At 30.6% G+C, this 21,804-nt stretch overlaps 2 protein-coding genes and 1 long non-coding RNA gene across 3 annotated transcripts; 2 read left to right on the top strand and 1 right to left on the bottom strand.

Moving 5' to 3' along the window:
• The first annotated feature begins 192 nt into the window (after positions 1–192).
• Positions 193–3,094, top strand: LOC111028020. Its single transcript, XR_002603866.1, has 2 exons — positions 193–690; positions 2,454–3,094. It is a non-coding gene; the product is annotated as an uncharacterized LOC111028020 (long non-coding RNA).
• LOC111028019 (ras-related protein Rab-18-B-like) lies at positions 3,008–7,395 on the bottom strand. Its single transcript, XM_022306550.1, has 6 exons — positions 6,981–7,395; positions 6,437–6,535; positions 5,351–5,468; positions 5,089–5,280; positions 3,665–3,787; positions 3,008–3,377 (listed from the first exon to the last, which is right to left on the bottom strand). Exons 2-6 carry the CDS (start codon positions 6,502–6,504, stop codon positions 3,276–3,278), a joined length of 603 nt encoding a protein of 200 aa, XP_022162242.1. The 5' UTR covers positions 6,505–6,535; positions 6,981–7,395; the 3' UTR covers positions 3,008–3,275.
• A 5,486-nt stretch (positions 7,396–12,881) lies between these two features.
• Positions 12,882–13,968, top strand: LOC111027983. Its single transcript, XM_022306499.1, has one exon. It carries the CDS (start codon positions 13,000–13,002, stop codon positions 13,966–13,968), a length of 969 nt encoding a protein of 322 aa, XP_022162191.1. The 5' UTR covers positions 12,882–12,999.
• The last annotated feature ends 7,836 nt before the right edge of the window (positions 13,969–21,804 follow it).

The raw sequence follows: 21,804 nt of genomic DNA on the forward strand, positions 1-21,804 counted from the left end.
GCTTTTCCAATTTTTAAAACTAAGGCATGAAGTTGCGTACAATATTTAGTAAACGATAAGAAGCTAACCTTAAAAAAAACTTAAAAAGAAATTTAAGTAAAAAACAAAAATTTTATTATAATTTAAACATAGAAAAATTCTATGATATATATGGTCATATTTAAATAAATGTATTGACTATGTGGTTTTAACTTTAACTTAAATTATAAATATAAATTATATGTTTTCCTCCAAGAGTTAATAGTTAAATAATATTTACAATCAGTATGAAATCAAAATAAAAAAGCGGGAATTCATCATGTGGAGCGGTAAGCGTTTTCAGTAACGGAGTCGTAAGGGTAAATACGAAACCCAAAAAAAATTCCCTCAAGCAAATAGTTTATAAATAATAAAAGACTACTTATATAGGTACCTATATTATAATACGTAAATAAAAAATGCAGACTGACCCCATTGACTAACAGTTATGGGAAATATCTAGATAACTTATCAAGATTAAAATTGATTACCTTTCATCTCATCTAGATAATTTTCAGCTCGGTTATATTTATCTTTATCTATGGATATAATTCTAAGTATGTATTCATACCAATCTAGACACTTTAGATGAATGGACTAAAATAGAAATTAAAAATATTATCAATCATAATCATTTTTCTGTATACCTATTACTCGGAAAGCAAAGCTTTGGTAAGATTTATTACTATACAAAGTATTTCAAAACTAATAAAAATAAGTGTATACTTCGAGCAAATAAAACACCAAATCGCTAAATCTACTATTATATCCCTCCTTTTTTTTTGTTATCTCGCCACCGATAGACGACGGTCTTACCATGGCCCGTTGCCGGTACCACTCTTTGCAATTCACGCATCATACAATTCCATATTATTAAATTTAACAAATTAATTAAATTATAAATAATAATTAGTATTTATTATTAAATCGACGAAAATAAATAAACATTTACGGCTACATAAGTATACATGTATAACGATAACAATTTCATATTCATATTTTTATTTATAATATAAAACGAAGTTAATATTGTTGTCATCAATCAGTGATTAGTAATCACTATCGTTATTTTTTTTTATAGTGAGTTCTCAGAAGTCACTGACCAAGATATTATAATAAATATTATCATTCAAATGCTATATTATTTATTTTTTTATCATTATTAATTAAGAACAGCTGAATCCAACAGTTGCTTTGGTGATTTTTTTCCTAGATACGTCGTATTTTAACGTCGTAACGACTAATGACTCGTAAGTGAACAGTGAACTACCAATACTTGAGCTAAACTACAATAATTTAAAATAATTTTTGAGATCTATACGTGTAGCTTACCGGTGTGTAACTTTATATGTATAAATTTGTGAAAAATCGTGCACACAATTTTATGTATTATTCTAACTAAAAATAATTTGTTTCTGGATTTTTACGAATTTTCTTAAATTTTGAATTCAAACGCTCATAAAAAATTATTGTGGATTAACGCTCAATATTTTTTTTAATTTCCACTAACAAAAACTTACGAGGAACCTTTTCTACAACATTTTCAAGTTTTTTTTGACAGTAGTTTAAAAAAAACAAATAATAATCCAAATGTTGTTGATTTAGAAGAAAAATAAATTATATATGTCCATTTAAATTGTTTAAATTACAAATTTACAAATACACAATACATTGCTGTAACTGCTTTCTATTACACAGGATACAGTTTTTAGCTCTAGACTAGCAGTTCCCAAACTGTGGCACTGTGCACCACGAGCCCTTTCCAAGGACACCGTGCCTTTATTTATAATTTGTTGTAATTTTTGTTAATTTCAAATCAAGTCTTGCAAAAACAATTTATTTCGTGTATTCTTATTCAGACTGATCAAATAGAAACTGATATCAATGAAAATAAGAGTTTTTTATGTTAATTTTTTGAGATATTTACGGCAGGGCAACGTGGATAAATTTAGTCCAAAAATGGAGACCCTCGAAAACAAGTTTGGGAACCACTGCTCTAATTTCGTATCCTAACTAATATGATCGTACAATTTCGAATAAAACTGGGAGCAAAAAAATTAATTTAAAAATAACTCTCAAGACCAATGTTACTAATTGTTTTGTTTTAATGGTCCAGCAACAAATCAACAAAAATATATCAAATTCCTCCCCTAAACCTTCCAGCTTCCATTTTAAATAAAACAACTTATCACTTTTAAACATCAAACCAGAGCCGGACAGAAAAATAATTAAGATTGTCTAGTTGTTTAAACGACTTTTATTTAAAACATGTTTTAAAAAAACTGTGAATATGATAGGATAGGAATTAACTATTGACTATCATCTATTCATCGATTACATACCGAAAAACGGCAAGGCAGGGATTTATCGCCTTTTTTTAATGTAATTAATGGTGATATTTTTCAAGTTACTAACACAGTTACACACTTTTTCAGGATCAAACAAACAAAATTAAGGCGAGGAAAAAAAATGAAAAACTAAAATGAATACTTGTGTGGACAAGTGGGTATAGTTCAGCTGTACAATACTTGTCAAGTATGTCATGGTCAAAGATGTGTTAAATCTGGTCTGCCTAGGATACATGTATAAATAATCAAATCATTAAAATTCATGGATAGGAACTTTCGGGTTCACCTTTTTTTGATAAAGATATGATAAGAAAAACTTATGAATTCCCTTTTAAATATTCAAATATTAGTTATGAAAAGGAACATTTTTATGAATTTCTAATTGAAAAATAATTTGCAAATTTTCGGGATTCAACAATCGAATTCAAACAATTTTTGACAAATCCTGTCAAATTTCTAAGATAAATGATAATCACTGTAAAATAAAGGCCAATAGAATGAATTATTATAAAATGATGCATTTTTAATAAATTATAATTTATATTACATAATATTATAGTATACATGATATTTATCAATTGATTATAGATTGTTCTATCTATAATCAATAATATAAGCACAAAATAACTTTTATTCTCAGGTAAAAGTAACCAATTACAATATGTTTATTTCATTAGTAATCCATAGTATTTAGTTTAATCATTTTTGAATGTTAACAACCAAAAATGCAACCTTAAAATTATTTTAAAGTGCAATAATAAAAACAAAATAAAATATGTTCTAATTACTTTGTCATTTGTAGCATATTCCTTCTATGCTACAAATAATATATCATATACCTACAAAGTATTAGACTAGTTGTACAATAACACAATATAACCTTACATGAATATTTTGTTGGTTAAAGAGTCAACAATAACAATATTTTTGCTCCGATACTGAATGATCATCATTACACCGAACCACATTGGCATCTTCAAGCTTTTCCCATAAGCTCGGTGTATTTATTATCTATTATATAAATACATATTTAGAGTCAAGCAATATGTAAAATTGTTTTTTTTAATTACTAATATTATGGGAAAACTTGATATATAATAAGCAGAATGATTATTCAATAGAAAGACAAAATATTACTTGATAATTTAAGAATAAAAAAACAATGAATTTACGATTTTAACCATAAAAGTAAATTTTCAATAAATATTTTGTAACTAAGTTTATTTATATTAATAAGATATTGTTGTATATTGATCGGACACTAATAAATTTGAATACTTTATTAAATATTAACTTACTTTTCTAACTAATTCTTCAAAAGCCATATAAACGCCTTCTTTTGTTTTAGCACTAGTTTCAATAAATAATGTTTGATGGCGACGAGCAAAAGCAATACCTTCTTCTCGAGTGACTTGTCTTTCCTATGATTAAAAATTAATATTATTATTATGATCACTGTTAATAATATAATTTATAATGTAGACACAGAAGTTTAATATATCTCAAATATATCATTGAATCATGTTTCATAAAAACATTAATGGTAAAACTTGTCACAAGGACGGATCCAGGGGGGTGGCACTGGAGGCGAGTGCCACCCCTGTTGGAAAAAATAATATTTAACATTTTAGTATTGAAATCTATGTATTGTCGTTAATCTATAAAAATAAATGTTTGTAAACACTAAGAATGCGAACATGCGATCATTGTTCATTATCTAAGGCTCGGTTTTTGGTAGTCAGTATACATGTTCTTTATTGTAATTCTGTTTGTTATTACTAAATTTAATTGACCGATGCAGGCATACGGCAATACACATGAGTCCCTCCATCCCTGTCACAGCATGTTATTGGGTGAGATTGTCATACGACTATACAAGCCGAATTTGGCAAAGTCGAAGAAATGAACAAACAAATTGTCAACGAAGAAGATTTAACTATTAAATTAAAAGGAGAATTACAGTGGTGGAACCAACAGTGGCAATAAAAAAATTCTGACATACCAAATTCAATTCAGCTTTAGTCTCTAATAAAATGTGATAAAGAAATATTTCCACTAATTAATATGCTTGTCACAGTTTTGACTACTCTACCAGTAAGTGTTGCTTCGGCAGAGAGGAGTTTATCGTCACTTAAAAGGATTAAGACATGGATGCGTTGTAGGATGTCAGAAGACAGATTATCAGATTTGGCTGTTATTCATGCACACAAAACAGAAGATATAGACATAAATATATGTGATTGACAGATTATCGAAAACAAAGAATAGAAAATTAGATTTTATTTTACAAATGTAATAAAAGCATTAAGTTGAGTTCCATTTATAGATAAATTATAAAAAATAAAATAATATTTTATAAGATATAAAAATAAATGTTAAAAACATATATTTTTATCATATTGTTTTTTTTTTGTGGGGGGGGGGCTTTATCTATATAACATAATTTTTCCTATAAAGTGCCCCTACCGTAAATACAAGCTGGATCTGCCCTTGACTCGTTAGTTAACTACATGGTACACACTACACACAGTATATTTTACAAAGAGTAATTATAAACTAATACAAATTATGAACAAATTGCTCAATTTTTTTTTTAATTTAGAAAATAAGTGCAATTCATTAAATTTAAAGAATAAAAATTCTGTAATTCTGTTACACTTTGATAAATAAAATATAAGTTTATCCACAAATACATATTGTATTATACATTATAAATACTTACCCTATCAATTTTATTACCAACAACCATTTTAATAATATTAGTTTTGGTAGAATATCTATTAAGTTCATTAATCCATGTTTCTAAACATGTAAATGAATCTCGGTTTGAAACATCATAAACAAGTACAGCACCTTGACCGTCGCGGTAATAATTTGGAGTGAGCGTACGAAACCTTTCTTGTCCAGCTGTGTCCTAAAAAATCATTTAAAATAAATCTATTGGCTCATATATTTAAATATTTTACAAATATTTAATCACTTACCCATAAAGCTAACTTAATATTATTATTATCAACAGTGATTTTTCTCATTTTAAAATCTACACCAATAGTGACTGCATTGTCCACATTAAATGTATCATCTGTAAATCTGCATAACAAACTAAAAACAAATATAATTATATTAAATTAACATTATGTTTTACTTAAATATACTAGAAGTATTGAACATAAAATAAATGTAAAAATTTGCATATAAATACAAAAATACAAATTATTAATTAATGAACAAAAAAATTATAACATCAATTGTATACATTTTTTAAAAACAAAACTAAAATAGTATAAATTGTTATTAAGGCCACTGAACAATTAATTATGTTAAAATATAACTTATAATATTGTACTTGAAATAAGTAAAATGTAAAAATAAGAGGCAGAAGGTTTTTATAGTACATGCAAGTATGTGACAGTAGCACAAAGTACAAACATATTTTTTATTAACTAATACTTAATAATGTATTTATGAATATTATTTATGTATTATAAACAATAAGTAATTGAACATTTATTTAAGGAAACAATGGTATTGACAATAATAAAATTAAACTTCAGAGGGAAGTCTCACAGCTGAAACACTCTTAATTGAATTAACTTAATTTACATAAGCAAACGTTGGAACTTGAGGGATGATAAGTATGAAAATGTTGTAAAATCACAAGGATTTATTTATTTTTTAATAAAAAAATTAGCTTTTATCTTGTGTGATTATTAATCCCAGATAATCGACTTGGTTTTTATATAGAATAAGTGATTCATTTAGTGTGATTGTAGGGCAGTACATGTACAATGATTTACTTCACAAATTACAATTTCATATTAAACTGTATAATATATTATTTTAGTACATTTGAATTTTCTGATCTTTTATAATGGTATAAGTTTCATTGTAGAAGTATGCATATATTCAATCAAGTACTGGACATTTTCAAGTATAATATACTAGGGTTGTTTACATATGTAGTATTTACATTTTTAGTTTATATCAAATGGTAATTAAGAAAAAAATAAAAATTGATGATTTTTAAACTGGGGATTTTTTTTTCTCAATTCAAATCAAAAATAGTTTACCATGATTTTCCAACTCCGCTTTGACCAATTAATAAAATTTTTAATGTCGTTAGAACTGATGGATCCATTAAAACTGTTTTATCTGCTTATATGTATAACCTGTAATTAAAAACATGTTTAAAGATATTTATAATCACATTAATTTAAATCCTCTGTAGTAGGTAGACTATAAATTATAATATTTCACACTAAAAAGTTAATTATATAATATATAGAATGTTAAAATGAATTAACTACTATTTAACATTGTAACCATTACTAATTGTACTCATGGAATATGTTGCAGGAATGTTGAAATTATACTTGATATTTATAGGATTGGAATTTTTTTTTATCAACAGAATATGATGATGTTTAATTAACAAATTCTATTATCAGTATGAAGTATATAAAAATAATAATGGATATGAAATTCATACTAGATAGTTAATACTAATAATTCTACTAGAAAAAATTGCATCTAATAACATCCAATGGTTAATACTAAAAATAATATGATTTTCAAAGTAGGTAACATATTAAGATAAATACAAAGTAAAATTACCTTAATAACTCCAAAAACAACCAATTTGTTTAGTACGTATTCGCCAGACACAAGATATTACTAATATTAACCGTGAACAAAACAACAACTGTTGTTGAATGTTTATAAAAAATAATATAATGATATTGCGCAATCCGGAAATAAATAATAAAATACTAATAAATAATAAATAACATGTAATTTTCTGTTTATATCTAAATTAAGGACAGATTTACGAATTACGATTAATAAAGTCGATTAATAATACAAGAAGTGATAACACTTGATACTTGATACTTAAATATTACACTTAGTAGTTAGCCAAAATAATAAATTAATTTGACGTTAGTTGGGTGTGAACTGTGTAATTGGGTGACTAAACTCACTAAAGTACTAAAGACAAGACAGTAAAGATAGATAGATATAAACTATAGAGATTACAGTATTTTTGTAAATCGTAATTCGTACGACTAGTGATAAGAAACCTTGTATGGACAGATACTGCATTTCAATATATTCCAGGCGCCAAACATTTATAGTGCAACTAAACCACAAGATAGCGCCATGCATTTCACCCGAAGCCTATTTATGCCTTTATGTCCACGAATCAAAAAATCGGCCAAGTAGTTTTTAAGTGCGTAAACTATAAACATACAATATATTCAACTCTAAACATTCGTTCTAAGCTATAATTTTTTTATGAAAACACGCGACGATTTAATGCATAATTTTACCTTATTTTCATTATTTGTAAAATGGCAACAATTTATAAACAAATAAGATAAAACTGGTGTAGATGTACAGACATAGCGCCAATTGAGATACAGTGAAAAATTAAAGTCAAATATGAAATGATTACCACGGGATAGAGATTTCAACATAAATTTGCCAGCAAGCCGTCGAAATTCAATATTGAAAGGAGGGCAAATATAAATTCGACTTCAATATCAGGGCAAGGAGTTGAAATTACATAACCCATAGTGGTTCTAAGGCAGTAGATTTGAAGTTTGTTAAACTTTTGTCAATTAGAGAAGAAGCCGATCCAGAAAAGAAGCAACCATAATCAAGTTGAGAGCGTATGAGTTTGTTTTCATATTATTTTGGGGCTTACATTTACCTATTATAGTCTTAAATTAGTTAAATTCAATGACTATTGCCATGGACTATCTGTTAACTGTGTGACATAAAAGCATATACGATATACTTTTATTACTAAAAACTCAATGCATAAGAATATACTCGATCCCGAATTGCCGAAAATTCCAAACATTCGTTTAACCACACCAAGTTTCATGCGTACCTATTTTGCCTATACTATACGCCGGATAACACCTTAGGTTTAAGAGGCCGTCGCAGTAAAAGTAAAACGTAACCAACACTCCAGAGATGGAGCCCACTTTTTTCGTGACGAGGCTCACGCTGCATAGTCGCGGGAGAGGCACATTATTATTTCACGAATTGTTGAGTCGAAAGTCGAACCCATCAATGACATTGACCGTTGCGTAAATATTGACGTGCAGATAATGTACGAACCTAATAGCAGCGAGCGGCGCAGGAACCCTGTTAGCAATAATGTTAATGATAATGCATGACAATTATTTTTAGTTGTTGGTATATCCACATATTTTTAGCCGAAACCGGAATTGAAGATTTTATTCACGTAATTTTACACATTTCGGATTGTTTCTCTTTATTATTATTATATTATTACTATATATACCTATATATTATTATTATATACATCTTTTGTGTAATAATGTGGAAGAAATTTTATTAAGCATTAAATAAATACTTAAGTAAACATATTTACTATTTAATTTAAATTCAATGTATGCAAAGTGTTAACTTGGTAACCTAATATTAATGTTTATAGATTTAGGTTCAATACATTTTATATATGATACTCTATTTAAATTTTAGTTATTGTGAGTTTATCCAGCATTTAATACTAATTAACTTTCTAATATTTAAAATCTAATCTAAATCTAGTGTTTATGAAAACACACTTATTCTAGTATTATTGAATCTTATTTTTCGAACCTTTCAAATTCAACTCAACTTCAATATTTATAGAAGTTTGTAACATTGGAAAATGTTATGTAGGGCGCGCACATAATACAATTTTATAATTTTTTTTATCTACAATGGTTATTTTTTTTTTGGAAATATAATTTTAGCGAGGTCCATTATTCAATATTTGCCGGCCGCGGTAGCCCCAAAGAAAGTCCTGCGGCAGCATGTGCTGCCTCTGCTGCCCCCGTGCGCACGCCTATGCCCAAAATCAATATATGTAATTGTAAACGTTGATATTATGACATACACAATTTACACGTTCCAAACATTACATTACGATAGTGTGATTACTTAAAAGTCAAAACCAAACAATAATCCTCAAGAACTAAATACTACAGCGACGACTTCATATAAAATACAATTTGGTGTGCCCCACTGAACAAGAGGAGAACTTTATATAAAACATATGACCTTGACCACGGCAAAAACCACCAGAGGCGGCTTATTATAAGAATACTAGGAACGACTGCTCCTGCCCCGAAAATCGGGAAACAAAATGCTTAAGTTTAACAGGTTTATTTAAAATTCATAACAGAAGATTGATCATTCAAGTAAAAAATAAGTGTATCTATATCATAAATTGTAAAAGTTAATGACAAATTTAACTAAAGAAGAACCTAAAAATATTACATTGGCCCTAGTAAATGTAGTTGGTGGGTGGGTTGTTTATAAACTTGAGTTATGAAACTCAAGCCGCCACCGATAGCCACTAGTGGCGGTACCTCGCTGAAACTGCGATAGCGGACAGGCGTCTTCTTGCTTCTCTCGGACTTCAGTCTACGAAAGAAAATCACTGCGGCTGTTCGACGAGTGGAAACCACTGCGACTGCTCGACGAGTGGATACCGCGAGTATATACCACACAAGTTGGCGGCACTTCCCGAAACACCACGAGTCACGACGGAAACCAAAACCGGCAAAACCTGATGGCCCTCACAATAATATAATTGATGAGTAGGTATTTTGACAAATTGGGTATGTAGGCTGATAACAACAATGAAAAATACGATATTATCACGTATCGTGATCACACGAAGTATTGCGGAGGCACTCAGGCGGTGAACGTACATCACGACGCTGCGTTGTGGTCAACCTCTAAGACGGAAAACAAAAAATCGATTACTTGCTTATGATTCTGGTGATGCCGGCTGATTGCAGCAACGACAAAAACACAAGTCTTGTGATTACACGAGATTTGCACAGCGGCAGGCACAATTAAACAACCGGGCCGGCGGCAAGATCACCGGTGAACTCGATGGCTCACTAGGAGGAATAGTGCCGTTCATTGAAGTCTCTACGCCCGCAGCGCAGCTTGAAGAAGCCTTAATGATGAAGTGCTGGCAGCAAAAATGCAAGTGTTCCGTGTTCGAACACGTTATTACCTACTTATTGCTTTACATGATCTTGCTTGTATGCCTGTTGCTGCATGTCATAGTTCTCGCCGTTGATCATATCATCTTGCTCCGTCAACAGTATTGCCGGCTGAAAAGCAGGCCGTTGCGGCCTAACGACAACATGTAGTCTCAATCGCCGTACGACGTCCTGTCTGACAGTCCACCGCAAATCTTGTTGTTGTCTTTCGTCCAAACCACCTTGCAACAAACTTGGAACATTGGTACAATTTCGATTGGGTAAAGATCAATCTCCTACATTTTACTTATAGAAATATTCTAAAGCATACTTTCGTTTTGACACGGGTAGGTCAAGTGGCTCATTTCGGTCTTCATTATTTGCTAATCATACAAACAAAAAAGTTATATTTAGTTAAGACACAATATATTTATGACCACATTCTATTTCTATATATTTACCTTGAATTTTCATAGGCGCCTCAATGTTATTTAAATTTCCTATAATATTGATATTTAGATTGTAGTAACTAGAGTAGGTATACAATGTATTGATAACTTTTATAGCCTTACTCGCTGGCCGTTGATTGTTTGTAAAGGTTTCCCTGCGTACTCTACTTTCAATGGAACGTAATCGATCTGCAAAATATTATTAAAAATCCATCATCATTCTAGATGTCAATTATATATTTTTATAAAAATAAATTACCGTAAAAGGTCCAGACTGGGGGATGTAGGCCTATGGTGGACTTTAGCATGCTGTGAAAACTTTCTACATAATTATTGGAACAGATGTTTACACTATAAACAGTAAACCCAAATGGACGTACTGTTGTTAACCAGTATTGTCGAACATAACCCACTAACTGAACAATTCGGTTCAGTATGCCCATAAGAGTTGCCAGCCTTGTGATTGCCAGAAAACCCCCAAAAATGTGGAAGTATTCGGGAAATTTTGGAATCCGTTGTGGTGGCAAGTGTGGTATAGCCCTAATCTATATATATATATAAAAAATGTCAATATTAATGTAAGAATTTCTCATATCACCAAATCCTAATCCGTCAGTCATCGGAATGGGACATTTTGGCGTGGCCGTTTTGGCGTGGCCGTTTTGATGTGGCCATTTTGGCGTAGCCGTTTGGGCATGTAGCTATTTTGACGTAAAGCCGTTTTGGCGTAAATGTCTCAGGTCTCATATTAACTAATTTACCATTGTATAAGTATATTTTTATTTTTTGATAGTATTTATTGTATACGTATTGTTGGAATTAAATGATAAGTTGTAAGTGGGTTTTTAACTAAAGTTAAAATTAACCAGTTGACCAGTCAAAACGTATACTATCGATTAGATCGATTATCTACGTTTTGAATGATTTGTACCCGTTGTCGTTTCTTGTCTGTCGTGCGATAAGTTTATTATTTGTTGTCCTTTAATATTCTTAGCTAGATACAGCATAAATATTTCACACAAATAGTGAGTTTTTACTTTTAATATACATTTAAATCTTTTATACAAGTAGTGAGTTTTATTAAATTATTAAATTAATTAATATTTATTTATAATGTCAAAATTAATTGAATCCACGAAAGAACGAGATGTTTTAGTGAACAATGGTTATATGTATTTATTTGATGCATTAAGTAGTGATGGAGAACGTCATTTTTGGCGTTGCCGAAACAAAAATGAATGCAAAGCTCGGGTACACACAACAGTAGACGATATTGAAATAATAAAATCAATAAATGAACATACTCATGATTCTGAAGCACCAAAAATCGAAGGAAATATAGCAGTTAACCGTATAAAACGACGTGCAGCTGAAACCACGGAATCCACATCAAATGTCATAAATGAATGTCTGGCCGGATTATCAGAAGCAGCTAAAGTAGGTGTAATTTAATATACTACCTACAATATATACAGGGTTTCTCACGAAGATCTGACAAATGAAATAACTTTTGTTCTAATCAATATTTTTAAAAAAAAAATTAAATATAATTTTTTGCAATACTGAAAATAAAAAACTAAAAAATTGATAAAAAAATTTCCAAAATATTCGAAAATAGCCAATTTGTGAATCTAATTAAAAAAAAAATTTAGATGGTAAAAACATTTTTTTAAGTCCAGTGGCTGATTTTTCTACAATCTTTTAAATATCAATATTCTCATTAGGTAAACTACAATCTAGTTTATGTAAGAAACATTATTTTTTTTTAAAATATTGATTAGAACAAAAGTTATTTCATTTGTCAGATCTTCTTGAGACATCCCGTATATATATATACTACTAATATAATATATATTATAAATATCAATATTAATATTGATTATATTATCGAATACGGTAGATCAGGTTGTAACTTTAAATTATTAATTAAATAAGTCGTAATATTAATATTATTTTTACTTTATTTCGCTTTATTTCGCCTTTAACATCATAATATTATTATAGATTAAATTATGGTCCCTATTAATTATTATTTTATAATTTTTTTAGGGAGCAATTCAATCTAATTATGCATTAAAAAAACAAGTTCGAAGAAAACGAAACAATATACAAGCTGTACCTGAAGCACCGAAGGATCTTATAACTTTAGAAATACCTGAAGTGTATAAAATGTATTCACCTTCTGAAGGGCATGAAGAACAATTTTTATTAGCTGATAGTGGACCTGGGGCAGAAAGAATTTTAATTTTTGGAAGACGTCGATATTTGGATATTCTACGAAACTCTAAGACATGGTTTGGAGATGGGACTTTTAAAATTTCACCCCCACTTTTTACTCAAGTGTATGTCATACTTGCTGAATATTTAAATGGTGTACACCCTATTCTATATGCATTACTGCCTGATAAATATACAAAAACGTATGAAAAACTTTTTCAAATGTTAATAAATCTATGTCCTGGGTTAAATCCTACATCAATTTCATTAGACTTTGAATTAGCTGTTATAAATGCAGTGAAAAAACATTTCCCAAATATTATTATTTATGGTTGTTTTTTTCATCTCACAAAAAATTTCAAAAAAAAAATTGGCGAATTGCATCTTATATCAAAATATAATAACGATGCAGATTTTTCTATTCATGTTAAAATGATAATTTCAATTGCATTTGTTTGCATCAACAATATTGACATGGCAATCGACGCATTAGATGCATATTTACCAGAAGAACTTCAGCCCTTGCTTGAATGGTTTGAAGATAATTATATCGGAAGATTAAATCGAAATGGACGTGGACGGAGACCTGCTAGATTTCCACCATCAATTTGGAATTTATACGAACGAGTTTTAAATGGTAAACACAGAACAAATAATCATGCAGAGGCTGCCAACCGTAGAATAAATGTTGAAATGGGAACGGTTCATCCTACAATATGGTCATTTATAACGTGCTTAAAAAAGATTCAAGCTGGAAGAGATACATATTTATTTCAATTGGAATCAGGAAGGAGTCCCTCTAAAAAGCTCAAAAAATACATTGACACAGACAAACGTCTATTAAAAATAGTTCAAGAAGCAGATACACGAGACATTTTAACATATTTAAGAGGTGTAGCACATAATATTTCTTTACAATAATAATGTTTTTTTAGTAAGTTTTTTGTATTTTTTTAAATTTTTTTAAAAATTTTTTAATCAATTGAATTTTTTTAAATCGAATAAATGATAACAAATAATTTTATTTTATTTATTTTTATTTTATACTATAAATAACCTGAGACATTTACGCCAAAACAGCTTCTCGTCAAAATGGCTTCATGCCAAAACGGCTATGCCAAAACGGCCACGACAAAACGGCCACGACAAAACGGCCACGCCAAAACGGCCACGCCAAAATGTCCTAGATCCGTCAGTCATTGATTGTTATAACTTATAACTTATTACCATTTTCACTATTGTGGCAATATGATGATTTTCGCTCAATAATGTCACCATGCCATGGGTCTGGACAAAATGTAATATTCCATGACAAAATATCCCGCGTAAAAATTTCCCGGTTAAATAATAACTAAAAATGTTAACCTTTATTATAAAAGTTGCGATTAGAAGTAATAATCGGACGTTATCTAAATTCCAAAGTGAACGTTTGTTATTCGTTATTTTGATGATAGAATATGATAGTATAGAGTGTCATACTGTCATTTTATTTCATTACCTACAAAGCGTGTCGTGAGGAATAGCAAATAGCTGGAGTGCCTCAACAGAAAAAAAGGCGTAAGTATAAAGATTTGGACGAGCGGCTAGTTGCTGTTGTAAAAGGTTATAGTGACACTAATAAAAATAAATATTTAAAATCAATAGCGTATAACTTAATATTATAATAGGTACGTGTTTTATTTTGTATAATTTTTGACTAATCATTTCCATATTTTTGTATTCTTAAATTTTTTGACGGACAATATTTTTTTATTCCAAGTCTATTTTACCATGTTATTTTTATTTATTTATATCGTAATTTATTTGTATTAGTATTTTACATTAAACTAACTGTAATATTGTTGAACTTCGTATACCAGATACGAGCTTATAGCTCAGTTGGTATATGACATATGTATCAGCTATTATTAATGTATTTTATTGTAATTATTTAATTAAAACTGTTTTGGCTGAATAAATAAATAAATAAATAAATAAATAAGTATCTAATTTTTGACGAATATTTTTTTTAAATTTTGAATTAATAATTACGTGGGATATTATGTCATGGAATATTTTTGTGGGGATATTTTTTCGGAGATATTTTGATTTGAGGATATTTTGTCGGGGATATTTTGACCGGGATATTTTGTCGTGTTCGGAAGAATGACTAAAACAAATAAAAATAAAAATATAGTTTTAAGTGCCTATTGGCCATTACCTATAACCTACTTATAAATCTATGTATTATACTGCAGCGTTGAGGAAATGATTGGAATAAGAATTCTGGGATGCTGGTGCAAAGCGCATAAGTATACCTATAGATCATACCTAAAAAAAACTTGAACGGCGTGAGACTGATTTTCTAGTAGAAAAGTGTACAAAACCATACAAAATAAATAGCGAACGGTAGCCAATCGAGCCTCGGCTACTTTATGTGTACTTAGTGCATTATACATACTTAATTATATTTACGCCGTACAAATCATAGAGACGTTTTAGTACTAAAATGTATATATTTTCAGGTCTTGTACTTGAAGTATAGTTTCACACGTTTTATACAATAATGCAGAAGATATGACCCTAGCGCTTTTAGGATTTTTCGAAGAGGGAAGAGATCTCATTCATACTTATTTAACATAAATTGCAAAAGGTAACCTATACATACAACAGACAACAATTTAAATTTGTTTTATTATTTTATCATTAGGATTCATGTATGGGCATACCTCGAGGGGACGGAGTGATCATTCACTGTAAAAATATGTCTGCATTATAAAAAATATAAATACATGCAGTTCTGCGGTACTAACGAATAATATGAGTAATATAGTATAGTTATTGTACTCCGACGCGTAACGATGGTTATTATAATATTATATACGGTGACACTCCCACAAATAGTTTTAACCTTCGCAGTATAGATCTCATCGAATAAAAAATGTACACTTTTGTAAAATAAAAGGGTTGAAGACAAAAATTCTGTGGATACACACTAGATCGGGCACACATATTTAAATACAATAAATAATATGTATAACAAAAAATAAAATGATACCAACAGGCTACAATGATACAAATGTAAGATGTTAAAAGTTAAAAGTTAAAACTTATGAGGTAGGTATTAATATGACATAAATACACGTACATGGATTATATATGGTACCTGGCTGCAATCGAATAAAATAATAATATCTTGGACCATAGTAATGAGATTTGTTTATATAAATACTAAAGTTGTACAAATAAACTACGGATACTCACTATGAAACCGGGCACACGAGAGGAAAGACGCTGGCTGTGTTACAAATCATCGGGTAATGTTAGTGGAACCGAAAAGGAGCTTAACCAGATATACTGTATCAAGGATGAATAGAGGACTATAGCGGTGGGCTATCGGACCAGGTCAGCCATGTGGCTGATGCCGACGGGCGCGCGGGCGGCCTTCGCTGTGACCAGGCTACGTTCTCGTTGGGACCTCGAAGATGACTTAGCGCAGTGTACTACAACAATGTGGCCGAACGCGAATCAGCCGGCGGAGTAGGAGGATGCGAGCTAAACGGCGATAAACATAAAACATGGCATGCAGCGGCACTTGTAGCAGCAGCCGCCGACAGAGGATCAGGATCAGTGGTGCGAGTTTATAGATGAGCCTACGCCGAAGGACCGTGCACTAGAAATGCTGCCGCGTCCACTGGAAATCGGCCCACCCGCGTTTGTTCTGTGCTTGCGAAAGCGGCCGGGCGAATCGGACGAAAAAGCCAGGTAACAGATCGAAGTGCGTGTGCCGAGTGAGTTTCGGAGCCGCAGAAATGGTGACATGATCGAGGAGGAACAAAATGACGGTGAAACTGAAGGGAATAAGAATTCACTTGGTGAATCCAAGGCAGTAAACTTATTGAAGAGTTACAACAAATGTAACGATTTTACCACAATACATGGTACCTAATAGAATATATATATTATAAGTAAGAATCTATACAGTAGTATGAATTGAATTTTTAATGAGCGTCACTATATAGAATATAATATAACAAAATTTCGAAGAATCGTGGAAAAAATCAAAATTTTTAATTTCGTTTCATTATTTTCAGCATACAAATCTAACCTGCAAGTTTCCAGTAATATGCGCCAGCTGGCGTTCTCGAAGCCTTGTTCACGTTTCTATTGAAGCCGCCACCTTCACAATTCTTATTATTTAATCAATTTCACAGTCACCAAGTTCCTCCAGTCACCATTTCCCGGTCCGATGCACTCGACACGCCTCTCCGATCTGCAGCCAAAAGCTTTCTAGTCCGAACCGCCCAGCTGACCGCACAGAACTAACACGGGTCGGTTTCCAGGACGCGGGCACCGTTTTCGGTGGTCCTTCGGCAAAAGCCGATCTCTAGACTCGTCTATATAGCTGATCCTGATCCTGGTCCTGTGGCTGCTGCCGCTGCGTGCCATAATCGCCGTCGAGATCCAACATCCTCTTGCTCCTTCGAGAGTGCTGCCGGCTGAATCTAGGTCGGTCGTGAGTTTTAGTGCACTGTGTCGTATCGTCGTGGCCCGACGAGAACCACCCTGCAGGCTCGGTCACCGCATACTTAATGGTCTGATAGTCTCCGCAAATCCTCTATTTTTGTCCTTGGTTCAATATATGTCTGAGACCATGGAAATTCGCTGATTTGAGCGCACTAGCGTGTTTCCCCTCAAATATTTGTCCGGTTTCTTCTAGACGATTGTGGCCGAAAGTCAAACCCCAGAAGCTAAAAAATTAGAATGAAAATAACGAAAATTGTATGATATTTATTATATTTTTTTTATTCTGTTCTAAAGTGTAATAATATATGATTACAATGTAAATTAAAAAAATTGTATAGAATAATATTGTTCATATTATTATTATTTTTTTATTCATCATTTATAATATTAATACATGCAATCCAGCACATTCAGTTGAGTTATAACCGTATTACATAAGAACCGGATTTCACAACAAACAACATTCATCTATACACTTTTGAGAACATTTTGATTTATAGATTTTTTTAAGAGCAAAACATCATATTATAGTGTTAACGGCTTTGGTAATCTTAATAACTATGTATAATTGATTGTGTTATTTTAATAACACACAATAATTATATATTTACAACTTATATATTACACAACATCAAATCTGTTCCTTTTGGTTTATTGCATCGTTAAACTATATGTTGGCAGAAAAAAATTCAAGAATAAATAAATTTTAACCGGTATAACGGTAGAAAAGGGTTTTGAAAGTGACGTTTCTATTTCATAGAGTTTAAAGCAGAGATTTTGAATTTTGGCCGTCCAAACCGTGTATATATTTTCATGTGCACGACGAACTGTTCGTTGACACAAAAAAAAACCCAACTCTGATGAATTTTTTTTATATAGGTCATGCATTGACACTGGAAGATTGCTATTTGACATAAATTTTACTCTATATTGAATTTTGCGGTTTAAGTATGTCCGAGACAACTTCAAATCTGTTCCAGATAGCTTACTGCATTGTTAAGCTATATTTTGGCAAAAGAAAAACCACTATTAAATAAATTTTAACTATACTCTGTCCGGTGAGAGAACGCACTGGTTTTGCGCTTCCCTCAGCGTTACCCCGCCCACAAAACCGGTTCACCTATAGTAGGGTGTCACGTGGGGGAACCATATTTGGTCGGTGCGCGGCACGTTCTCTCGCTGGACAGAGCATAGTATAGTGACGGAAAAGGGTTTTGAAGGTGACGTTGCTGTTTCTTCGAGTTTAAAGCCGGTATCTAAGATAGTATTGTGGATATCCAAATCGTTTTTATATTTTCGTGCGAACGTTGAACTATTCTGTTAATATCAATTATCCTGTGTAGCGCCGTTACTCGTGGTGATAATGGTTGGTACGATATCATTGAAATAAATGTGTGAGAATCGGTACCCCGTCGTGCTTCCGATAGAACAAGCGTCGTTGTTTGCGGCCACCACATCATTGCTCAGATCTGCGCGACTAATCCGGAGCACTTAGTGTGACCGCACACTGGTAAAGCAAAATTGACTGAAGAAAATGTAAGTCATATTTAGTCATTTTGCTTTAGTCATAATAAAGCACTGTTGTCGCACACTAGATAAAACATAGTTAGTCAAATCAAAGTATATCAAGTAGTCGTCTAAATGGCGTCCAACGAGGAGGACTTTGCTATTTCTATTTTATGATTTCTTTTAAGAGAAATTGAAAAAGAAGAAAACAAAAAAAACTTTGGGTTCATCCTTTGAACTCGAAACGAACTGAAAATAATACAATTAAATGTTTTATTCATGAACTTAGAAATGACGAATATAAATTTAGAAATTGTACACGAATGAGTACCGACACGTTTGATTATATTCTAGAAATACTTAACGATGAAATTCGAAAACCTGATACTAATTTCAGAATAAGTATCACTCCAGGAGAGAAATTATTGGTGACATTGAGGTAAGTTAATAACAAATTCTAAGTGATTAGATACTAGATTCTGAGCGGAGCATAGCGAAATAATGTATTGATTTTACAATGATGTGTTTTTAAAAAAAAAAATTTTCGTTTATCTTATACAATGATTTATCATTCGAATAAATTATAACATAACCATTACAACGACATGCTTGACAACTACTGAATAGCAGAGCAGTACCCACTTGTCCAACTTTTTTTACATTTTCATTTGTTCGCTCCGCTCAGAATTCAAAATAGCAGGTAGTATAAAAATAATTCTTTTAGACTTGCAAATTCTCTTGAATGTATTACTTTTTATTGTTATAATATTATTATAATAAAATGAGTTAACACTTAATAAGGTTATACTTCATTTTACTAAATTTTTAACAATATAAAAATGATAATTTATTATAATGAAAAATCATCTGTAATACCTATAATGCAAAATATAAGAACTTGAACTATCCGAGGAGGAGAAATCTGGAGAACTCGCAATGTATTGAATCGCATTAAATTGCTGCGGTTAATGATAGCATTTAAATGATAAATGAGGTATAATATTAGAATGGGGCGCATTATTGTATCTTGGCATTTCATACGACGTTTCTTGGCTGTCGAGAAGCTGATCAATGGTATTTAATACAATTTTTTTGAATTGACGTTGATTTTTATCATTTAATTTTAAAAAATCTGGTATAATACTTTAAAAAAAAGAAAGTTCAGGTGTATTCTCATTAATTTTTTTTGGTTGAGTTCTTGTCTTTAGAAATTCCAACATCGGTTCCACCACTCCTTCACTAGGTAACATTTTTCGGTTTGTTCATGATTTTTTAAATAATAGTTTATTACTAGATTTTTCATTTTCTGCATCTTCAGTAACTATTGTTTGTGAAATCACTTCTTGTTCAACTGTTTATAAATTTTGTTCAGTATCTGAACCTATGGGTTCTTCAACGAAACTATCGTTTTCTAAGTTATCTATTTACAATGGCGCAACTAGACCTCTAAAACGCAGGGTGCTAAATCTGTGAATGCATCACAGAGTTGTGGGCGGCAGAGCCACCCACACCCCCCTGCACATAAACCTACAATACTCGATAAATCAAAACATTAAAATACATATAAACATACTTCCAATAAATAAAATACCTAAAATAAATTAATAATTCTCTTTTTTTCTACAATATCAATAACATATTGGTATATTTTAATTTCATAATCTTGTTAATAAATAACTAAGATATCATACATTTTAAATCAGCATACATTTTCTGGGTTTCATGCAGTATAAATAATTCTGCAACTATGTAATGTGAAATAGTTACAGGAAAGCTCATCGACGGCCATATGAATAGATTATCAAATACATCAAACAAATGTCAATGATGTACCCTGCTATTTGTTTTCACATAAACTGTCCATTATAATATATATATAACATATAATATAGAATAATTGTTTAATACCCTTATAGTCTTGGCAATACATGGCAATATTACAATAAACATAAATAAATAATTTATTTTTTTAAATGTATTTATTAATTCTTTTTACTCTATATTTGTAGGAACATAACATAGGTTATTGAATATTATAAGCTCATGGTCATCAAATAAAAGCTCACATTAATTAATAACAATTTTTATTTTGTTTTGCTAATAAATAGATTATTTTTTTCAGATCTTCAAATTTTATTCATTTTAAATTTACTTTATTCATTTTTAATTATTAAAGTTAGAAATCGTGGTTCATGGTTCTCGTCATTTATTATAAAACGTCAGGTCGATACATCAAAAACATTTTTCGCCACCAGACTGTTTCAATCCTTTGCGAACTTTTTCTCATTTTGGTGCCGGATCCGGGAGTCATATCACTATATAGAATTATTGGTAAAAGGAAAATTGAAAAAAATAAAACTGATTTAATTAATTATTGATTCTTATTACTTTAATTTTTCTTGTAACAAACGCTTAATATAAATTTAAAAATAATAAAATATAACCTTTTTGTCTTTTTGTTTAATTTAAAAAAGACATCTCTTACTGCTATAGTTGAATTTTGTACATGTCTTTTTTTTACTCTGTCACATATAAAATTACATGTGGTTTTATTTTTGTTGAACTAAGGGTACTTTTAATTTTTTTTGCCAAATCTTTGTGCACTTCCCATCTATTTACACGGCTTACATACTCTATAATATAATGATCATGTCCATAAAAAACTGCTCCGGATAATATATATCTAAAATTATTTAAAACAATTAATTAAATAATATATTATTTTGAAATAATTATATACAATAC

Source organism: Myzus persicae, unplaced genomic scaffold (assembly GCF_001856785.1).
Source record: "Myzus persicae strain clone G006 unplaced genomic scaffold, MPER_G0061.0, whole genome shotgun sequence".
NCBI classification, from domain to species: Eukaryota; Metazoa; Arthropoda; class Insecta; order Hemiptera; family Aphididae; genus Myzus; species Myzus persicae.